The sequence below is a fragment of the Orbicella faveolata genome, unplaced genomic scaffold (assembly GCF_042242905.1).
Source record: "Orbicella faveolata isolate gen_17 unplaced genomic scaffold, um_ofav_v1 contig_46, whole genome shotgun sequence".
Classification (NCBI taxonomy): domain Eukaryota; kingdom Metazoa; phylum Cnidaria; class Anthozoa; order Scleractinia; family Merulinidae; genus Orbicella; species Orbicella faveolata.
This window is the reverse complement of record NW_028301576.1, coordinates 32,428,253-32,448,669: the sequence shown is the minus strand read 5'-3', so window position 1 is coordinate 32,448,669 and position 20,417 is coordinate 32,428,253. Positions and strand designations below refer to the sequence as shown.

The 20,417-nt window shown below is 38.1% G+C and overlaps 1 protein-coding gene and 1 pseudogene across 1 annotated transcript; one reads left to right on the top strand and one right to left on the bottom strand.

Moving 5' to 3' along the window:
• The first annotated feature begins 6,841 nt into the window (after positions 1–6,841).
• Positions 6,842–12,727, top strand: LOC149099788 (uncharacterized; annotated as a pseudogene).
• A 640-nt stretch (positions 12,728–13,367) lies between these two features.
• Positions 13,368–16,431, bottom strand: LOC149099787 (uncharacterized). The gene is made up of 3 exons (XM_089277017.1): positions 15,563–16,431; positions 14,389–14,924; positions 13,368–13,510 (listed from the first exon to the last, which is right to left on the bottom strand). Exons 2-3 carry the CDS (start codon positions 14,905–14,907, stop codon positions 13,403–13,405), a joined length of 627 nt encoding a protein of 208 aa, XP_089133143.1. The 5' UTR covers positions 14,908–14,924; positions 15,563–16,431; the 3' UTR covers positions 13,368–13,402.
• Between the last annotated feature and the right edge of the window lie 3,986 nt (positions 16,432–20,417).

Here is a 20,417-nt window from a genome sequence, read left to right as displayed (position 1 = left end):
TATACCATAAAGATACTCAAAACGCGTTTTATCGGCAATATTCCACATTTTATCGGCTACATTCCGATCTAATCTCAAATTCTCTTCGTACAAGCATTTTCCGAAATAAACACCATAGCATCTACCTTCACGTTTCTTGTCTGTAAGCGGTCCTTGTTGATTAACTGATTACGGAATCTTGGAACCTAAAGAAACAAAAGGACAAAACAATTAAAACCAAAGCCATCTGAAGGAATTTCGTTTTATTTCTTACTGTACGTTTCCGTACGTACTGGAACAGGTGACAATATTTCAGGCATAGAAACCTAAGAAACTGCACGCTTACACAGACTTGGGAACGATACGATAAACCGTTTCTCTGTTATTCCCCCTCTTCCAACCCACCACCAGAATTTTGCTTCTATGACCAAACGTTTCTCTTCTGGACGAACATTTAGGCTTTGCATGACTTATTAAATATCTTGAGATCAATCAAAAATTCATGACGAAAAGCATTCCATAACTATACCATAAAGATACTCAAAAAGCGTTTTAACGTCCACATTCCACATTCCCATCTAGTCTCAAATTCTCTTCGTACAAGCATTTTGCACAATAAACAGGATAACATCTACCTTCATGTTTCTTGTCTCCAAGCGGTCTTTGTTGATTCACTGATTATGGAACAAACAAAATCGTTTCCTCAATATGTAGCACAACAACTGAAAACATAGACTACACAAGAACTATTTAACAATTTAGAGTTTTCGCCGCGCCACAATTTGCCTCCGCGAACGAGCGTTTTTCCTATTGTCCAACCTTTAAGATTTGCATGACCTGTTTAAATATCTTGCAATCAAACATTCACGGCAAAAAGCATGCTAAAAGCAGCAATACTACAAAACCAAGCGCTTCCAAAACAATCACCCGAACATCTACCTTCACGTTTCTTGTCTACTAGCAGTCCTTCTTGATTAACTGATGGCTATAAACAAAAAATCACTTGATCAATGTGTGACACAACAACTGATATCAACCGCTACACACGTACTGTTTAAGCCTCTTATTGCACCATCAGTCGAACCCGTTCTGAAATCTCCGATGACGTAATTGTCTTAATTTGGAACTTTATTCGGGATATGTAGGCCAGAACAATACGATAATAACACTAATAACAACAGCTTGCTTTCTTAAAAATCATGATCGAATTTAATTGGTTTTTTTCCATGAGTAAAAGGCTAGCAAAGTAGTTACACGAGTCACATAATTCAAGAACTCCGTCTTTCCCTACAAAAGATGTAATTCTTGCACATTCTGACACCTTCACTTAGCTTGCAAATATTTAATATTCTCCCACCACTGAACTCGCTGCCACGAAACAGCCAAAGAATTCGCTTCATTTGCTTCAACCGACAAGAAATACTCCCAAAATTGCAAATAAATTAATCACCGTCACTTCTGGCATAGTCTCCTTCGCAGCCGTTATTTGCTCAAAAAATTGCAGCCAAATCTTTCGGAGATGGGAGTCAAGACATTTGTAAGGATACAGATAGTAATTTGGGACCACTTGCTGGCTTCTAAGGCTGAATTTATCCAGAAGTAAGCTGTATTTTCGTTTTCGTGCCGAAAGCCACGTGATGAATTAATATTATCATCTTGTTCTGCTGTCTTGTTCTGTCTTTTCTCTTGGTCTTTTTTGTAGTCTGCCGAGGCCAGTCTTTCGTCTAAATCAGTTGAAAAAAGTTCGAAAAAGATGTTCCCATTCAAGTTTAAGCTCTCAGGCAATAATTCTGGAGTTTTTCGCCGAAACGTCTGCTTTGTTATGTTCGTGTTTTTCGGTTGCTATGGGCGACCGTGGCTTCCTTTGTTAGGTCAAGTCTGGGGAGTGAAGTCACAAAAAAATTCTAATTAATTCTGGTTTTGTTCGATTTCGTTGAAATTTTATCACGATAAAGCTCGATTGTTAAGGAATAGATTTACCGCCTGCCAATGTGTGGTAGCTATTAACGCTTAAGTGATATATCGCTTCGAAATCAGGGTTTTCAAGAGATTTTTTGCAACATGTGGGTTCGGCGTGATTTTGTAACCCCAAAGGAAAAAATATCCGAAAAAGGTCATTTCATCGATGATTCAAACGAATATAAATATGTATATGTTCCGAGTGAAATTTCTGCTGAAAAGACATAATTTTCGAAGAACGCTGGGTTTTTAATTTTTTTCCCGCGAAAGTCAGTATCGCAGATGAGATTTGTTAATGTTTCAACAGCTCTTGGAGAGTAAACCTCACAGGTTGAGTGACTCAAAATTTGGCTGAGTAGAAGCTTGGGTCTGCTCGCACACAAGTCGAAAAAAAAACCACGGGTAAACCATGAACCGCGCTCGGCCCATGGCTGCGCGGTTAAACAGGACAAAACGAAGAAGAACCGGTAAAACCGAAAATGGAATACGAAGCGCTATGTAAACAATTCAAGGAAATGATGGAGTCATAAGAGAAGAAAATGGAGCAGGCTTCGTTAAAGCAGGAGGACACAAAATCACCAAAAGAAGGTAACGAAGGTAACCGACCGATGTAAAAGCTTTTTATGCCAGTATCATGGCATCCGTGGCAAATTACAATGTGTTGGTTCCAAACATGAACAGCTCTCCCAAGACCAAGATGGCCGAGGTTTCGAAAACAAAGCCACTGAGAGTCCTACTCAAGTACCTGAAGCTGACACTGATTGCAGAATTAAACATTTCCCTTGGCTTACTCGCCTGTGGTGATATTGCGACAAATCCAGGCCCAACAATAGGCAATCAGAACGAACACAACGCTTTCAAGCTTCCCGCCAAAGGTCTTCGATTTGGTCAATGGAATGTAAATTATCTGACAAAGATCAAGCTTGAAGACATTAAAATGCATATATTGGGCTCGGACGGTTGGAAAAACCTTGACATCCTGGTGATCACCAAGACGTTTTTCTGCAAAAAGACACCGGAGGAATTATACATTCCTGGCTTTGATCTGCTAAGAAAAGACCGTCAAACAGGCTCCAGTGGAGGCATCGCTGTCTACATCAACACTGAGCTAAATATTTCACATCGTACTGACCTTGAAGAAATTGACCTAGAAGTTCTTTGGTTCCAAGTCTGTCCCTTCAAATCTTAACGGCCGTTACTTATGGCAGGTATTTATCGTCCCCCTAACGCGAAGGCCAATCTTGACCATAGACTCGCCGAAAACATCGAACACGCTTGTTCACTAAATATGGAGACAATTCTGCTAGGAGACATGAACTTGGATTACCTCCAAAAAGAGTTTAATAGCCATCGACTGGCCAAGGGGTTGAAAGATTCTAAATTTACACAACTTGTATTGGCTGTTACGCGTCCCATCAGTAATACATGCCTTGATCATATCTGGAGCAACAAACCAGACCGGATTGTAAACATCAAATGTCCGGATATTTGCATTTGTGATCACCTTCCGGTCTTGGCTGTGCGTTTGTACAACCATTATTCTCCTGACAACACAAAGAACCATAAATATATCACCTATCAGAATCTCAAATCCTTAGACCATGAAAGGTTTATCAAGACATTATATGAGACCCCATGGGACATAATCTTTGTTTTTGATGAAGTAGATGACATGGTAAATGGCTGGTATTCTCTTCTTAATAAAGCCATTGATGCAAATGCGCTGCTCAAACGAAAATGTATCCGACACAAAACAAAACCGAAATGGTTATCACCTGAGATCCTAAAGCTGATGAAAAAACGTGATCGTCTCCTCAAAAAAGCCAAACACTCAAACGTTCCTGATGACTGGTTAGCCTTGAGGAGCGCCAAAAACAAAGTCACCGAGGCAATTAGAGCTGCCAAGAGAAATTTCTTCCATGAATCATTCAGGGAACACCAAAACAATCCAAAGAAAATCTGGTCCACGCTCAAGGATCTTTCCGGACAACGAAACACTAGAGGTGTGACCTATTTAGAAGAGAACAAGACCACGCAAATCAACAATGAAGACTTGATTCCCGAAGTGCTAAACAAACATTTTACGGGCTTAGCTGAAAGTCTCTGAGACAAAACTGCCGCTGAGTTTAACCCAGCGACCCTGATATCTTTTGTCAACAAACGCAAGACCTCAAATACCATGCATGCTTTTCCTCCTATCATGCCGAACCAGACCAAACGACTTATTGAAGCTATCCCTTCAAGCAAAGCGACTGGTGTGGATGGCGAGAGTGCCCGCATATCAAAGATAGCAGCTACGGCAATAGCACCATCACTGGCCAAACTCATAAACATCTGTATCACTAGTGGCACTTTTCCGACAGCATGGAAACAGGCTAAGGTGATGCCAATACACAAGCAGAAGAGCAAGTCTGACAAAAACAGCTACAGGCCGATCTCAGTCCTTCCTGCACTTTCAAAAATATTCGAGAGACATTTACACAACTCTCTATCTACTTTTCTCAAGGACAATAATCTCCTATATTCATTGCAATCTGCCTTTAGGAAACACCACTTGACTGAGACAGCCTTAATAGACATTGTCGACCGAATGCTGTTAAATCTTGATGACAACCGGATAAATGGTTTAGTTTTCACCGACTTCCAGAAGGCCTTCGATCTTGTTAACCATGAGATATTGATTGAAAAACTGCGCATTTATGGTCTAGAGGACAACAGCCTGGTCCTTGTGTGTTCATTCCTTCAAAACTGAACACAGCACACGGTTATCCATAGTGCACAATCCTCGCCTCAGGCTTTGATGCACGGAGTACCACAGGAATCTTTGTTCCAGACTATGTCAAAGTACTGTAGAACTGGAAAAATGGACAGGCAATAACCGGTTTAAGCTGAACATGGCCAAAACAAAATCCGTGTTCGTAACCGGTACTAGACTGCGTGCAAAGATGGACTGCTGCGACCAGATGGAAATCCGTTCCAGCACAGGAGATGTATTGGAAACTACTACAAGCTATAAACTACTTGGAGTATATATTGACCTGGACCTTTCTTTTAACGAGCATGTTGAACATTTATGTAAGAAACTTACTAAGCGCATCGGTATCTTGAGATCAATTAGGCATTATTTACCTTGAAATGAGCGTATACTCTTCTACAATGCAACCATTAAGCCCCTTTTTCTGTATGGCGGAGCAGTCTGGAGTATAACATCTAAAGCAAATATCAGATGAGTCTTTCGACTACAAAAGAGAGCGGCCAGGGTAATATTGGATATTAAAACAGCAAGGGATGAACGAACTGTTGACTTATTTAACAAGTTGGACTGGTTACCCTTCTATGAAGAAATCAATGTTAATAAGCTATGCCTCATCTTTAAATGTCTACATGGTCAATGCCCAGAATACATATCTAGTAAGTTGATACGTGTGAGTGACATATCGGTAAGATCCTCACGTTATAGTCACATCACGCTACGATGCCCTAAGAGCAACAGAGCAACAGAAGGAGGAAAAACTTTTGCTTCTACATCAACTTCACTATGGAATTCCCTACCTCCTAGCATAAGATCCTGTGATAGCATTAATGTTTTTAAAGAGAAATGCATCAAGCTTATAAAGAAGGGGTATGCAAATATTGAACATTTCACAATTTCTTAGTGTCCTCTAACTCTTTGTATTGCATGCACCAACAAGATTTTAGTCCATTTTATTGATGTTAGTAATGTTACCCGTTTTATACTTATTATTATCCATAGTTAGATATTTTTAAAATCATTGTGATTTATATTTTAATTGTTTAAGGGAGGGCCACGAGTTTATCAGTCAATGACTGTAAAGTGTTTTTACCCTCATTAAATAAAGTTACTTACTTACTTACTTACTTACGTAAGCACTTCAAGCAATCAATCCTGTTCTGGCTGTCTCTGTCACGCAACGCCGCGAGTAACGTTGCGTGACAGAGTACGGGAGACTTTGGCTGCTAGCAGTCTGGGACCAGGGTGCTTATATCCCGGCCTTTTTCATCCCTGCTGGGAGTGTTTCTTCCCGCTCTTGCCACCGTTAGCTGCTCGTTGCAGTAAGGTCTTAAGGGAAGTAAGGTAAGAAATGCCTAATGTAAAGCAATGCAAACAGCTTGTATGTTTACATGTAAAAAGTACTTTTTACGGACAAAGTAGATCAGAATTCTTCTGGTGTAGAATTCTTACCCAGAAACACACCAAGTTTTGACGATTTGCATTTGATAAAATGGCACGATGATCTCGAGCCCAGCAAGTGATCAAAAGCTCAAAATTAACTGGTGTAAAAAGTACTTTTGGAATTTACACTTTTTGTACCACGAACTTATATTTGTTTCTATACCCCTTATATTTATATCCTAACCCAGTCCTTTCTAGCATTGAAATTCTGAAGGGGTGCCAATAAGAGGGAGCAATTTTTTAATTTGCATTATCTGTTATTTTCTTCAGCATGGTTGAAAGAAATATCCTGTTTATTGTATTATAATAAACAAGTATTCACCAAAGTGGAGGTGAATAGTGGTGGATATTTACCTCTCCACTTTGCGGCTCGGTAAATATTCACCACTTTCACCAACACTGAGGTGACTAATTGTTTTAGTATATACCACAGAAGTTGAATAACTAGTGAACCAAAACATTACTTTCGGTACACAAAGTGACGGGCAAAGCCATTTTGTTTCTCTTCGGCTTCTCAGATAGTGCTTTGCTAATCACTCCGAGTTAACCAATCAGCCTGTGCGGAAAGCACTATTCACTTGTGTGGTATATACTAACAAGCATTATACTCTGCTTTGGAAACCAAAAGTTTTATTGCTTTTCAGGAGATTTCCAGGATTGTGTTCATCCTGTACAAGCAGAGGTCAGCCACTCCTTAAAAAACAAAAGATGGCTGGGTATATCCCAGCCAAGAAAATGTTTGTGCCCAAGGAGACTTGGATGCATGATTTCTGTTTGCTTGGCCTGCAAGAAAATATCACTCCATCAAGGGAGAGGCTAAATAAGCTGTTAGATGCAGGTTTGGGCAAAGCCCACTTGTCGATTAAGAAAAATGCAAGTCATGAGGAGTTGGCCTGTGCATTAGAGGAGCGCTTTCCAAAACTGAAAAGTGGAGGTGGGTTTGAAGTCCTCCATGCAGAAGGAGGAGGTGGTGGTCAGAGGCAGCTACGTTTGGTATATCCAGGGGCCTTTGGCTACACAGCCCCACATCTTAAGGACAGGTTAGGGCAGGCTGTTGCCTACATTCGTCCTCTCCAAGCTGACCTAGATGAGGAGCCAGATGTGCCTGAGGTAACATTTATGAATGATGGGGAAAATATTTTAAGTGTTACGTGGTGTTAAATTAACAGTAGTATATATCTTTTTTTAGGCTGCGCTTTCTCCAAAGGTTAAGTTTTGAACTGTAATTTGATGATTGCTATGGCCCAGGTGAGAGAACACCAACAGGTCTGTGGAGGCGGATCCTCAAGGTAAATGAATCTATCCATAGGGGTTAGAATGGAAGTCATTTGGTGTTAAAGAGTATAAACAAACTTTTGGATCACACAATAAATTATGTGAAGCCAAAAGGTTGCCTGATGATATTAATCATTGTCAGTATTTAAAAAATGTGACATTTTTTTCAGCTTCAGTGATCAGAATGTCTGTAAAGGGGGACACATGTAAAATACATTAACTTAAAAAACAAACACGGGACTGGGTTCTCAGTATTTTTTGTTTTGTTTTGTTTTGCAGAGATGTGATTGATGAAAAGGTATGATCCCATTGTATCAATGACAATTAAAAACAGTTGAATTAGTCTGTACACCTTACATAGATTGTTGATGAACTAAATGTTAGTGTTGATTTTGAGTATTACAATGTGAATACTGTAATAAGTGCCATTGACAATGGAACTTGATCACACATCAGAGTTTGTGTGCTAAATGACGTACTTTTTAATGACTTCACTTGTACATTTTAGGTTGATGTATGTGAATCCAAAATGACCCCACTGGCTTTATCAAGGTAAAGTACAGAGAAAAAGTCAATGTGCATCCTTTTGACTTGATATAAATTATGTATTAATCTTCAGCTTCAATCCCAATATTTGAACAATATTTAATATACTTCTTTATTTTTCCAACATATATTATTTCAGTACTTTTTTTTAAGGCTGATTTGGTAAACTGAATTTGGCACAAAACATTAACTTAACTGGAGCATTAGTTGATAATTAATTCATTATTTGAGAACTGAATTCTCCAAACTATGTTGATGCTCTGATGCAGAAAGTTAATTATTCCAGCTTAAGTGATTATCCTCAAATAGTCAAAAAGTAGCCAGCTGTACTTACGTTTTACAGCATAGTTATATAGCACCTGCAGTGTATGCTAGATTTCAAAGTGTAACATTCATGACGTATACTTTTCTTCCAGAGATGGAACATCAGCACTCCCTGCTTTGAGAAAGGTGATTCTAAATAAGCTCAGGGATTTCCTTAAGCAATGACTCAATCACTGATCACAGGTTTCAGTGTATAAAAAAATTGTTATTCTTTTTATTTATTTTGGTTGGTGTATTTGTTTCAGTACTGATACTATAGTTATTAATCAACTGTTTGAATCAATTTACTTATTGTCATAATTGTTATGGTTTTTGTCATTGTTATTATTTGCATTATTTTATTAGGCACCAGTAGTATCTGAAGGTCCAGCAGTAGATAGATGCAGAGATCAATCTGAAGAGGAAAGGTGTGATTGAAAGAAATTAATATTATAGTTAACATGGGCTCATGAACCCATTTATCAAAAGCTGCCATATAATTTTCATTAAGTAAAAAAAGGTAAAAAGGTCTGTGGCTGAAAAGTAAATGAAATTATTGAAAGCTCTGGGAATGTCCTCAATCTGAAAGAATTTTTGATACGTTGCTAAAAAGTTGTAACATGGCATGCTGATAATAACTCAATAACCTATCATAACTCAGCTGTTGTTATGGTGACCTCTTATCTGAAAATGATCACAAGTTGGTTATCCTTGATTGGGTATTTGTTTCATACTATTATTGTATCAGCAACCAATAAAGAGTGGTAGTACTGACGCATCTAGGTATAAAGGGCTGGAAAATGATGGGAAAGTATCTTGCAGCTATTATAGACAATATTTATTAATGTTGACTTAATTTCTTCCTGTGCCAATCATTAGAATGACGAGATTGTAAATATGGTCTGACTCAGTGTCCATCCACCATTTCTGCATTATCAACTGGCAATGTAGGCAGCAGTACTGACATGTTGAGGGAGTTATGTCCAGATGCAACTTTGCAGCAGATCTCTCAATCATTGTTCAATAACAATGGAGATGTCAACCTTGCTGCACAGGAGTTGTTAGGATTATTTCTTGAAATACCAGACATGGTAAACGGTGAGTGTTTCTCCTTAGGTTCATAAATTTTCCACTCCAAATTAATTCCAACAAAGTCAAGATTTCCCATTGAAATTCCCGTAAAAAGTGCAAAACATCCACACAATTTTTTTTTTCTGATGGCATAAGCGCTTCTCCCCAAAATCCAGGGACTTTTATTTTTGAACTGTCAATCGCCCTGCACGTGTAACATAACTTCTGGTTCACTCTTACGTGTAACATAACTTCTGGTTCACTCTTACGTGTAACATAACTTCTGGTTCACTCTTACGTGTAACATAACTTCCGGCTCGGTCTTTACAAAATTTCTTTTAGAAAATTAAGAAAAAAGGAACAGAAAATAATCCCTAATAGCGAGTATTGAGATTTATCCAGCTACAGGAAAACTTATTTACATACAGCTGAACCCACCTGAGCAAGCAAATTTGGTTAGCAACCCCTTCTATAAAGGGCCATTTGGACCAAAATACCTAATTTTTTGAAGTCAAAATTCACAGTAGGCAGCCAGCTTAGACAAGATCACTCATTGTCGTGATGACTGTTTTCATTATAGTAATTTTTACCTCTCTTGCTGTATTACAATTTTTTAGGTTATGAGGACCACAACAGCAACGTTGATCTTTTAACCCCAGCATTCACATCAAAAACAACACCAGAAAAGATGAGAACTTATACCCAGACTTAAAGTCCCATGGATGCCTAAGAAGATTTTCAGAGAAGCAACATGCAAAGGGATAAACCAAGAGAGCATTTCTTTGTCAGCAGAATGGAAGGAAATGAAGAGCTCAAAAATGATATTTTGGGTTTGTATAAAGACCCCCGAAAGAACTTGAGAGTACCACCCAGGGTGCGGTTTGAAGGTGAAGGAGTTGGTGCAGGGCCAGTTAGGGAGTTTTTTTGTCTGTGCCATGAAGATTCTACAAGAAGGAATTCATGGTGAAGGGAGACCCATTTTGTTCTTTGAAGGAGAACTTGACCATTTACTTCCCATACACAACCAGATTGAGCAGCAGATGGGAGCATATACCACCATTGGCAAGATAATTGGTCACTCCATATTACATGGAGGGCCTGGTGTTTATGGACTCTCTCCCGTGGCAAAGCACTACTGGTCTCATGATGACCTAGCAAAGAATCCTCCCCCAATAGTACTGGAGGATCTTCCTGATCTTATCCTGTGGGAGACCAGACAAGAGGTTTGTTAGGGTTTGAAATAATTTTCTTTTATAATAATTATATTTAAAACTGGATTATTGGTTAACGCAATTCCAGAGTTTTAATTGGCTTAGCCATTGTGGGAAATGGGCTAATATACCATGAAACACAAATATGGTACCTTAGGTATAAGTGTCAGCGAAGAACAGGCAGGGAACTCAAATATCGCAATTCCTTGGGTGTTTTTTAATAAAACAAGCATTTGCACTCATGGAATAGTTGCTAATTATTTTTTCTAAAGCTTAATGCAGTGAAAGCTAGTGCAGGTTATGTGTACACTAAAGTCATCTATCTTTTAAGCTACCCATATAGTTTTCTTCCCTATTCATCAATGGATAACACCTCAATTTCCATGTTTTCTTACTCTGAATGTGATCATGGACATCTTGCTGAAGACAGCATACAAGAACCCAAGCCTTTGGGACAATAATCTAGGGTATCCAAGAGGGTGACATGACATGCCACCATATCAGAGTACATGTATAAGGACTGAGAAATAATATTGAGGTTTTGTTCCTTTTATTTTTTTAAGACATTGCTAGAGGATTATGTCAATGAGGAATTAAGTAATGACAGATTTTACACTTCAAAGCACAGTTGGGATGGTCATGTTTTTTAAGTGCATGCAAAAAGACAAATTTATTTTAAACACATATTTTGACTTTAAATTAAAGCTTGGATGTAACAGATCTTTGTTTGGATACAACAGTTACAACAGTGGAATGCTGATGAAAAGATTTCAGATGAAATAAGAGCAAACCTAGCTACCTACATGATGGAGGCTGGTTTGGAACCTGAACTTCTCTGCAGTGGTAGAGATGTCCTAATTCAAGGACTGCTTTGGTACTTTGTAATTGATAAGAGAAAACGTGAGCTGGATGACGTCTAAAGGTAATACCGGTAATGACAAGATTATTTTATCTGCGGTGTATTTATTAGCATATTGAATGTTTTACACATGTACTTTCAGAATGTGGCCCAGATAAGACACTGAGTTGTCATGCTTTTGTAGCTTGTGATTGAATGAACATTGTCCTGAAGATGCCAAGAAACAGGGCTAAAATTTGTTGCAAGATTACATGTATAGTACACCTTTGATGTGCTGGTTTTTGAAGGTTTTTGAATCCTGGAAAATGGAATACCAGTAGCAGTCTGCATGTGTTTAAATGTAATGATTCCTACATTTAACTCTTTTATTATTATTGAAATTAAAATTATTATTATTTAGTAATGTTATTTATCATTATTATTATTATTCAAATTGTAGCAGGAATGAATGAGGTGACGTTGCAAAGCTTCCTAACCCAGTAGCTATCACTGGTAGAGATTGTTTTTCTGCCTCATGCTGCAAAGCACATATCTGCTACAGAATTCCTGGCTAAAGTTACCCATGACAATGAAAGTGGAAAGAAAGAAGTCCAGGCAAGAATTGTTTGAGCAATATGTGCAGGAAATTACCCAAAGAAAGGAAGGTATTTATCTGATATCAAAGTGGGTACATTAAAAAATAACTTCACATTGGAAGTTTTTTTTTCATTTGGTTTCACCTTCTTCAAAAAAGATAATAGGTGTTAGAGTGATGATGGCAATAACATGTTGGTCTTAGACTCTCTGGGGCAGGGTTAAAGGAAGTGTTGTTCATCAAGGTCTTTGTCCATTAATGGTCTGCAACATAACTGTAAAATTTAACAAAAATAGACTTCAATGTCAATTATGAGGGAACCAAACACATTCATAAAACTGCAATAGAACACAACCAGTGTCCACTAACAATAATCATTACACTAAAAAATAATTTGGTCATGGATGTTTCCCTTAAACTTGCAGGTGAGACACAACTGAATGACTTGTGCTGCTTCTGGACTGGATGGGATTTCCTACCTCCACGAAAAGAGATCTTGGTGGTTAAGTTTAATACAAATGAGAGCAGCAAGTTACCAACATCAGAGTGTTGTTTCATGTCTTTATTGCTTCCCATTGGCCATAATACATATCAGGAGTTCATGAATTGCATGGACACTGCAATCCGATATGGGTCAAAAGGATTTTCATTTGCATGAATGTGTCTTTATCATACAAGGGTACAATTTTCACTGTTGTGTTTGTTTTTGCAATGTTGAAATTCAGAAATATAAGGATATCATATGATGGTTTTAATTGCATGTAAAAGGCCTGTGTTATTGCATTTCAGTTGAAATGGTAAATTTTAGTTGTTTTCTTGTTGTTCAGAGATTTTCAAGTTATAAATTTTTAGGTTCCAGTTTTATTAGAGCTTTTTTATGTAAAAAGCCACATTGGCATTCAAATATGAATCATGTGATTAAAATGACATGGGATACATACATGTAGTTAAATTGGTGGGAAGTACCCAGTAGGTCATTTATACCAGATAACATAGGATTTACACAACATTACTTCTTTGTTAGAAACACACAGATACCAGTAGGTGCCTAGTGCAATGAGTTGATAATGAGTTGATTTGTCATCAATAAAAGAGAAACAAGTATTTGCTAAACTGTATCTTGATTAGCACTGAGATAACAGTAAACACAGTTATCATTGCTCTGGTTTAGTGCTGGAACTGGCATGCCAGAACACAATATTCCCAGGATTTGGTTTTAGAGGGTTATTTTCTCTCAAATTTGTTCTCTGACTAAACTTCTGAATCACAAATTTAGACTCCTAACACCTCCTGCCAGTCATGGCCAGAGATTGACTGTTCACTGCAATGAGAGTCTCTCCACAACAAAGTTGCAAGCACTCAAGTACACATCAATCCCATAACTATTGTCATTCTGCATTGGATTTATGGCATGGATCAGGTCATGATAATCACTGTCTGTTAGTGGGTTCGGAATATTCGGGATGATCACAGCCTCCTTCATCTCGACAACTCTCTGGAAGGGGCCCATCACAGTCTATGCCATAGTCATCCCAATTCTGCTAAGGCAAGATTTATACAAAATGAATGAAAAGAACAGGAAATTACAGATGGGTGATAGTCTTCATAGATTGCCCTCATTTGCAGCTCTGATTGGCTAGCTTTGTTACTTTCTTGTTTCTGATTGGTCCACGGCAGTGAGATAAAATATATTTTAGCCTGCTGAATTCTCCATTAGCACAAAAATATGCCACAATAACCGATGAAATTATTATAATAAACCTGTCTGTTGTCTAGATACACAAAAACATCCCAAAGAGAAAATCTTCCACTAAATAATTTTAAAATAATTATTGTTGGCCACAATGGATTAGAAATTGGGTAGCTTTCACTTTGATGGGACTGAATTTTTAAGAGACGTGTAAAGCAATCTCAATTTGTTTTCTTTGATAATCTTTCTAAATTCTACTTAACAATTAGATTATGAGCATGAGATTTCTTTTGTGTGATAGTTGATGAGGGCAAAGCCCAAGTCAACTATAACAGGATCTAATAATCAAGTGAATAATCTTATTGTTTTGGTATAAAGCAACTAGATGCTCAAAACTAACAACAAGACTATCCAAATCTTTACAGTCACTAAAAACATTTTGCAAACAGGAAGAAGCAGGTGCCATTTTCTCGATAACTGCTACTTACAATCAACAACAATAGATAGTAGCAAAGCCAATCAGTGAACAGCATTCACGAAGAATGCTAGTAAATTTATACATACAAAAGTTATTCATCAACGAAGCTGTGTACTAGAATTCCTGTATAGAATTCTGAAGATGGGGAGGTATATAATATTTTAACGCTGAACATCCTTAAGCCATTTCAAAGAGATTGTCATTGGCCTACAAATGTTGAGGGAAATAAGATAAGAAAGCTCTCCCACCTGTTGCTCCATAGAAACTTCCATGACTCTTTCATTGTCAATTAAACCAATTATCCAAAGCTGGTTTGGTGTTTTGTTTCTTGCAGTTCTGATTGGGTGATCATTCCAGGAACTTGCAAAATCATGGAGGTGCTGATTTATTCTTGGTAGAAATGTGTAATGCAAACAGAACACGTGGATGTTGTAGGACAACTCGAAATGCCCAGATTCCTCAAGAAAGTAGAATACTGAATAATAAATGTAGATACAGCTTGCAAACAAGTCTCTCCACAATCGTTCTATCCATTGATTGTGTACACTTGGCCCAGTGATTATATTCCCCCTTCCTGGTCCTCTTGTTGGGTGAGTAAGCATGTACCAAGCAACATTCACATTTTCCACTCCATGATCTGATCTTACTTGTGATGGCAGACCATGGACATTGACGGCTTCCAAGAACAAGTCAAGGACAGTGTCAGCCTGATTGTTTCCATTGCATCGAAAAAACGATATTTCTAGAAAATCCATCAATACACCCATGTATGACAAATTTCCACCTAAAAAGCAACATGGACATGATGTACAAAAGGAGAAAATAGCAAATAAACAAAACACTTCAAGTGTTCCTATCAATGGTGAATTAATGAATTCATTTACGGTATTCTATTTTTGAAAGGAATATTTCAATGTTGAAATGGCAACTTGATTCAAAACAAAAATGTTGATTTCATGATACCTGACTTAGTGCAACAAAATATCCCTAATTTCCATAAAAACAAAAACTGGGTAACATTTTCCCCACTTTCTCTTCTGCCAGCAGCAGTTTGAGCCTTTTGAGTGCACTAAAATCTCTGCCTCTCTGTTTTTTATCATGAGAGGGTTAAGAAAAGCAAGTGACAAACAAAATGATGAGAAAACAGTGTGTGACATATGACAGTTTACCAGTTGCAGTCAAAATTATCCAAATTGTGGCCAAATTCCCACATGCTTATTGTGTGAAGCCAGACAACAATCCAATCAACAATCAAGTCGCCATTCAATGTTGAAATATTCACTTCAAGAATGGAATATTAAAGCAATGAATATAATCAAATTTCCGGAAACGAATTCATTAATTCATTAATTCACCCTTGAAAGAAACACGAGCTGTTTTCATGGTGAAATATTGTTTTTCAATTTTGGCAAATACACATACCTCACCAGTTTATGGTGACCATCCATGTGCCAAAGGGCTAAAGGGGCCCTTACATTGTAAGATCTTCTGTGTGTCACACGAATCTGGAGACCTCTGACAGCAGTGCCAACAACATGATGACAAGCAACCCAAAGGAAAAGGTGTGAAACCTTCTAATTGTTAACAACTTGATTGAAAATACATGCAACATTTTTAAGCCACTTGTCCTTTCCCGGAGGGTGGCTGCTTAATTGGGGTTCTTCTGTATTAATGACCCACCTCCCACCTCTTCTCTTACTGTCTTGACATTGATATATTACCTTGAGGGTCAACTCTTCTCATTGCTTCTCTGATTCTTTCTTCTTGAATTTTGTGGCCCTTGGACAGGAGATGGTCATGCACGGACTTGTACCCACAATTTGGGAAATTATGAAGTATATCCTGGATGACAGCATCTAATTCTGCTTCACTCATACTTGAATAACTTGCACGAACCGAGATTCCAAGTTCATGGAGTCTTCTGTACACTGTTTTATCACTGACTCTAAGCATCTTGGCTATGTCAGCACCCTTAAAACCTTTCTCAAGATAATACTCTAGCTGGTTTCGGCTGATGTCGAGTTTCGGGCTTCCTTTACTTCCAGTTGCTATCACTGCTCTCGTAGTATTGTAGTCGTCGAAGGAATCCTCATTCACCATCTGTAATATTAGGTGGCGAGCTTGAAGCAAGTTTGGGAGCAATTTTTCTTCAAACATTCCACCCAGTCTCAAAATCAGTGAACATAGCCATTCAACCTTATATAAGCTATAATCAAGACCTGTATTCAAATTGAGCCGATTTATAACATCGACAAGAACAGTTTTCACGTTGTTTACTATCAGTTCTCGTACCGTTTGATGCTGACCCTCCTCAGTGGCCGCCATTTTTAAAAATTATGCCTGAAAAGCACCCTGGGAGACAATTTTTAGGCAGGTACTTCTTGTATGATATTTATAAAGTACCGTATTATAATGCACTTGCCGACATGAGGATTTGGGCTCTTAAATAATGTAAGATCAAATGAAACAAAGATATTGTGACACAGGAGGTATTATGGTCTGATAGAATGATGTATGATCCAAAGACATGAATTCTGATCCGATTACATAAATTCCGATTAAGTGACGTAAAGGACAGCACCCACAGCGTCCATTAGAATGATGCATGATCCAATAACATAAAGTCTGATCCAATGGCATGAAGTCCGATCCAATGGCATGAAGTTCGATCCAATGACATGAAGTTCGATCCAATAACATGAAGTCCGATCCAATGGCATGAAGTCCAATCCAATGACATGAAGTTTGATCCAATGACATGAAGTTTGATCCAATGACATGAAGTTCGATCCAATGACATGAAATCCGATCCAATGGCATGAAGTCCGATCCAATGACATGAAGTTTGATCCAATGACATGAAGTTCGATCCAATGACATGAAGTTTGAGCCAATGACATGAAGTTCGATCCAATGACATGAAGTTCGATCCAATGACATGAAGTTTGATCCAATGGCATGAAGTTCGACCCAATGACATGAAGTTTGATCCAATGATATGAAGTCCGATCCAATGGCATGAAGTCTGATCCAATGGCATGAGGTTCAATCCAATGACATGAAAAATATGGTCCGATAGAATGACATACGATCCAATGACATGAAAAATATTGTTGGATAGAACGATGTTTGATCCAATGACATAGCATCGATGATCCAATGGCATGAAATGTGATTCAATGGCATTTTTGTCCCAATTCCCCCTCCATATTTTTGAGCCTGGCGATGCAGCACGCAACAACATCATCATTTTCAGCCATGCTCAGCAGTCGGTTAACTTCAAGACTACTTGGCTGAAACTGATTTGGTGGAGCCTGCCCACAGCAACATAAACTTAGAGGTAAAGTTGTAACTAAAACAGCAGGCAGATGGTGCAAAAGGTACATCATTGTAGCTATAAAAACTCCGGATTATTAGTGGAGATAAATTCCGGACCAGCTGTAAGGCTCAATATATAGCGCGTGCTTTTAAAAATAGAGTTGACAAGCAATTTATTAAGAAATACATATCAGGCTCTTACCATCCAGTTACACCCCAAAACCATCAACAGTGTACATGGACAACATTTACAACCTGAAGTCGTAGATACGCCCATACATCTCTACCTTTCAACATCATGGCACCAGTCACATTTTTTGTTTTACAAAAAATGGGACAGGTGAGGTGGAAATGGTATACCATCTTCTGTCTGGCGGGGAGCACAAGGAATGGTTACCCAGGACTTAAAATGTAAAAAAGTAAAGCTACATTTTAGCGTCCAGTTAAGAAAAAATAGTTGCAAATTATAAAAATTTAGTTGCAAAGCATAAGTTAATTATTAAGTAATTAATAACTCTTTGATTTTATCACCTTTCAGCAGCTTTTCTTCATGCTAATGTCTGAAAAACAGTTTCTGAATTACTTTGACGACACAATCAAGATCGTAAATTACAACTTTAGATCGAATTCAAAAACATGCAATCCACACAAATAATCCTGTTAAATGATAATTTGTACTCAAGTTAAAATTCAATAAATGAAAAACAATCATTGTCTCTTAATGATGGGAAATCCCTGTGATATTTTCCCTCGCTAAATACACCAAGCTCTTAATTAGTAAACATACATTGACATTTTCGATACATTTACCTTTCTGTTCCACTTGTACCTCAAAACAGCAAAGTCTATGTTTGACTGTGAGAAATATCTTTAAAGAAGTCGAAATCAAGCCAAAACAGAAAGATATCAGAATCTTGGAACAAACTCATGTGCCACTGAAAAGCTGCCATGCTTGTTTTCAGGGTTAGCACTGGAGGCATGGGTTCATGTTTGATCGATCGTGTGCACTACCCAAATAAACTGCCGACCTAGGCAAGCTAGACAACACAGAAAATACAGGCAAACAGGAAGAAATTTCGAAATAGTGGAAATCTTCACAGCGATCAAATGTGGTGTGCGTGCACAGTTCCAGCCAAACTGCCAAACATCTTAATTTCTGGAACTCTTTATAATTGTTATCTATCTAGTTTCCAGGCTTGCAATTTTGTTGCACAGTACTATTGTTATAATGCTTTCCTAAAAAAAGTTGCCCATTTTTGCATAATTCCTGTCAAATTCCCAGGAATTTAGAGGCTGCAAAAATAGCACTTTCCACGGTTACCTTTGCTCATTTGCATTACAATAAAATCTAGCATGTATGAGGCAATTTTGGGCTATTTTGTAGTTTTAGCCTGAAATTGCCTTGCATCCACGTTGGATTACATTGTTATGCAAATGAGAAAAATTAACCATGAAAAGGGCTATTGGAAATGACATTCAGTTTTTTGTGGTAGAAATCAGTCCCCATACATGAAGTACCTACTTGTTTATAACAGAAAGGCTATACTGGCATCTCATCGAGCAAATTGTGTAAGGTTTTTTTTAAGTTGTGTTGTTTGGAACTTGAGCAGGATTTTGCCTTTACATTTTCAAATCTCCACAAGTGGGACAAAATTCTCAAATTTGTATTTCTTTGTTAATTTAGGTGATGACTGGTTGCAAAGGTGCGACTGCTGAAGTTTTAGTTGCAAATGCAGCTGATACAGTCGCAGTGTTGAACCCTGTTACCCAGGGAAGAACCATTTGTCATTATGAAAGATATGCCTCCTAGATATCCTTCCTTCCTCAGACCAGAAGACACCAAAAATGCAATGCCCAAGACCATGGAAAGGGCATTGGATCACCTGAGGTCTCGTTTAACTGGGGCTGACATGGAATGGTGGACCTCCTTTATAGCCAGAAAAAGAGAAAAGAGAGAAATGTGGGAGATGACAAAGAGAGAATACTCGGAAGCTGTGGAGTCCTTTGACATCAACGCTCTTTACTTCAAACCATTGCCCCCAGACCAAGATGTTGAAGATGAAGACTTATTACAGGCTGAAGCAGCTATAGTTCAGCAATTAAGAGCGTGTCCATGTGAGAATCGACCACTCAAATTTTGGCGGTAAATGGATTGCGCTCATTTTTTCTACACAAGTTGAGCTACATATGCAATGAATGGCCTTTATTTTGCCAGATTCGCTTTCTTTATTTTTTGACAAATTTTTTAAAGGCAGTCCAAAAACCACCCAAAACCGAAAACTGAAACCTCAAATTTTGGTGGTCACGCAATACTTGCTAAAAACTCACACATTTAACAAAACGACATATTGTTTTCAGAATTACTAGATAATTCTTTGTTCTTTTCATAGAACTAAAAACTAGTCGCTTATCTTAAATGCAAGCAAAGTTATGATTTTCTCCCCGAGCCTTCTTAAAAACGTCTTAAGCAGTTTTGGCAACACAGCATACAAACAAACAGGATTTTTTCAAAAGTGGAACCTCTACACGCATGATGACTAGCTACGTATAGCATTGACACCGTAGCGTTGCTGGGTCATGCTGCAAATGAACTTTTCCTTTTACGCAGGAAACAGATCAAACCGACCCTAAAACCAGAATATTATCTTCTTTGTAAGCTGAGATTCCAAACGCCAAGTTACTGTTTGGGGATGACCTAGCTAAACGAGCTCATGATGTTCAGGATACAAGCAAACTGGCAAACAAGCTAGGTTCAACAACTAAATTGCAACCCAGAGCTACGGGCTGCTTTGGCCAAAAATTTGACTCCACACGTGAAAGGGACAATTCGCGCCCTTTTTTAGGGAAGGGCCAACGGCCATTTCACCAGAAAAAACAACACACCTGGCCTTCGAAAGACAATGACAAGTGCTAGCCGAGTTTGAGAGAATCAAACAAACGGTAAGCAAATTTGAAGATT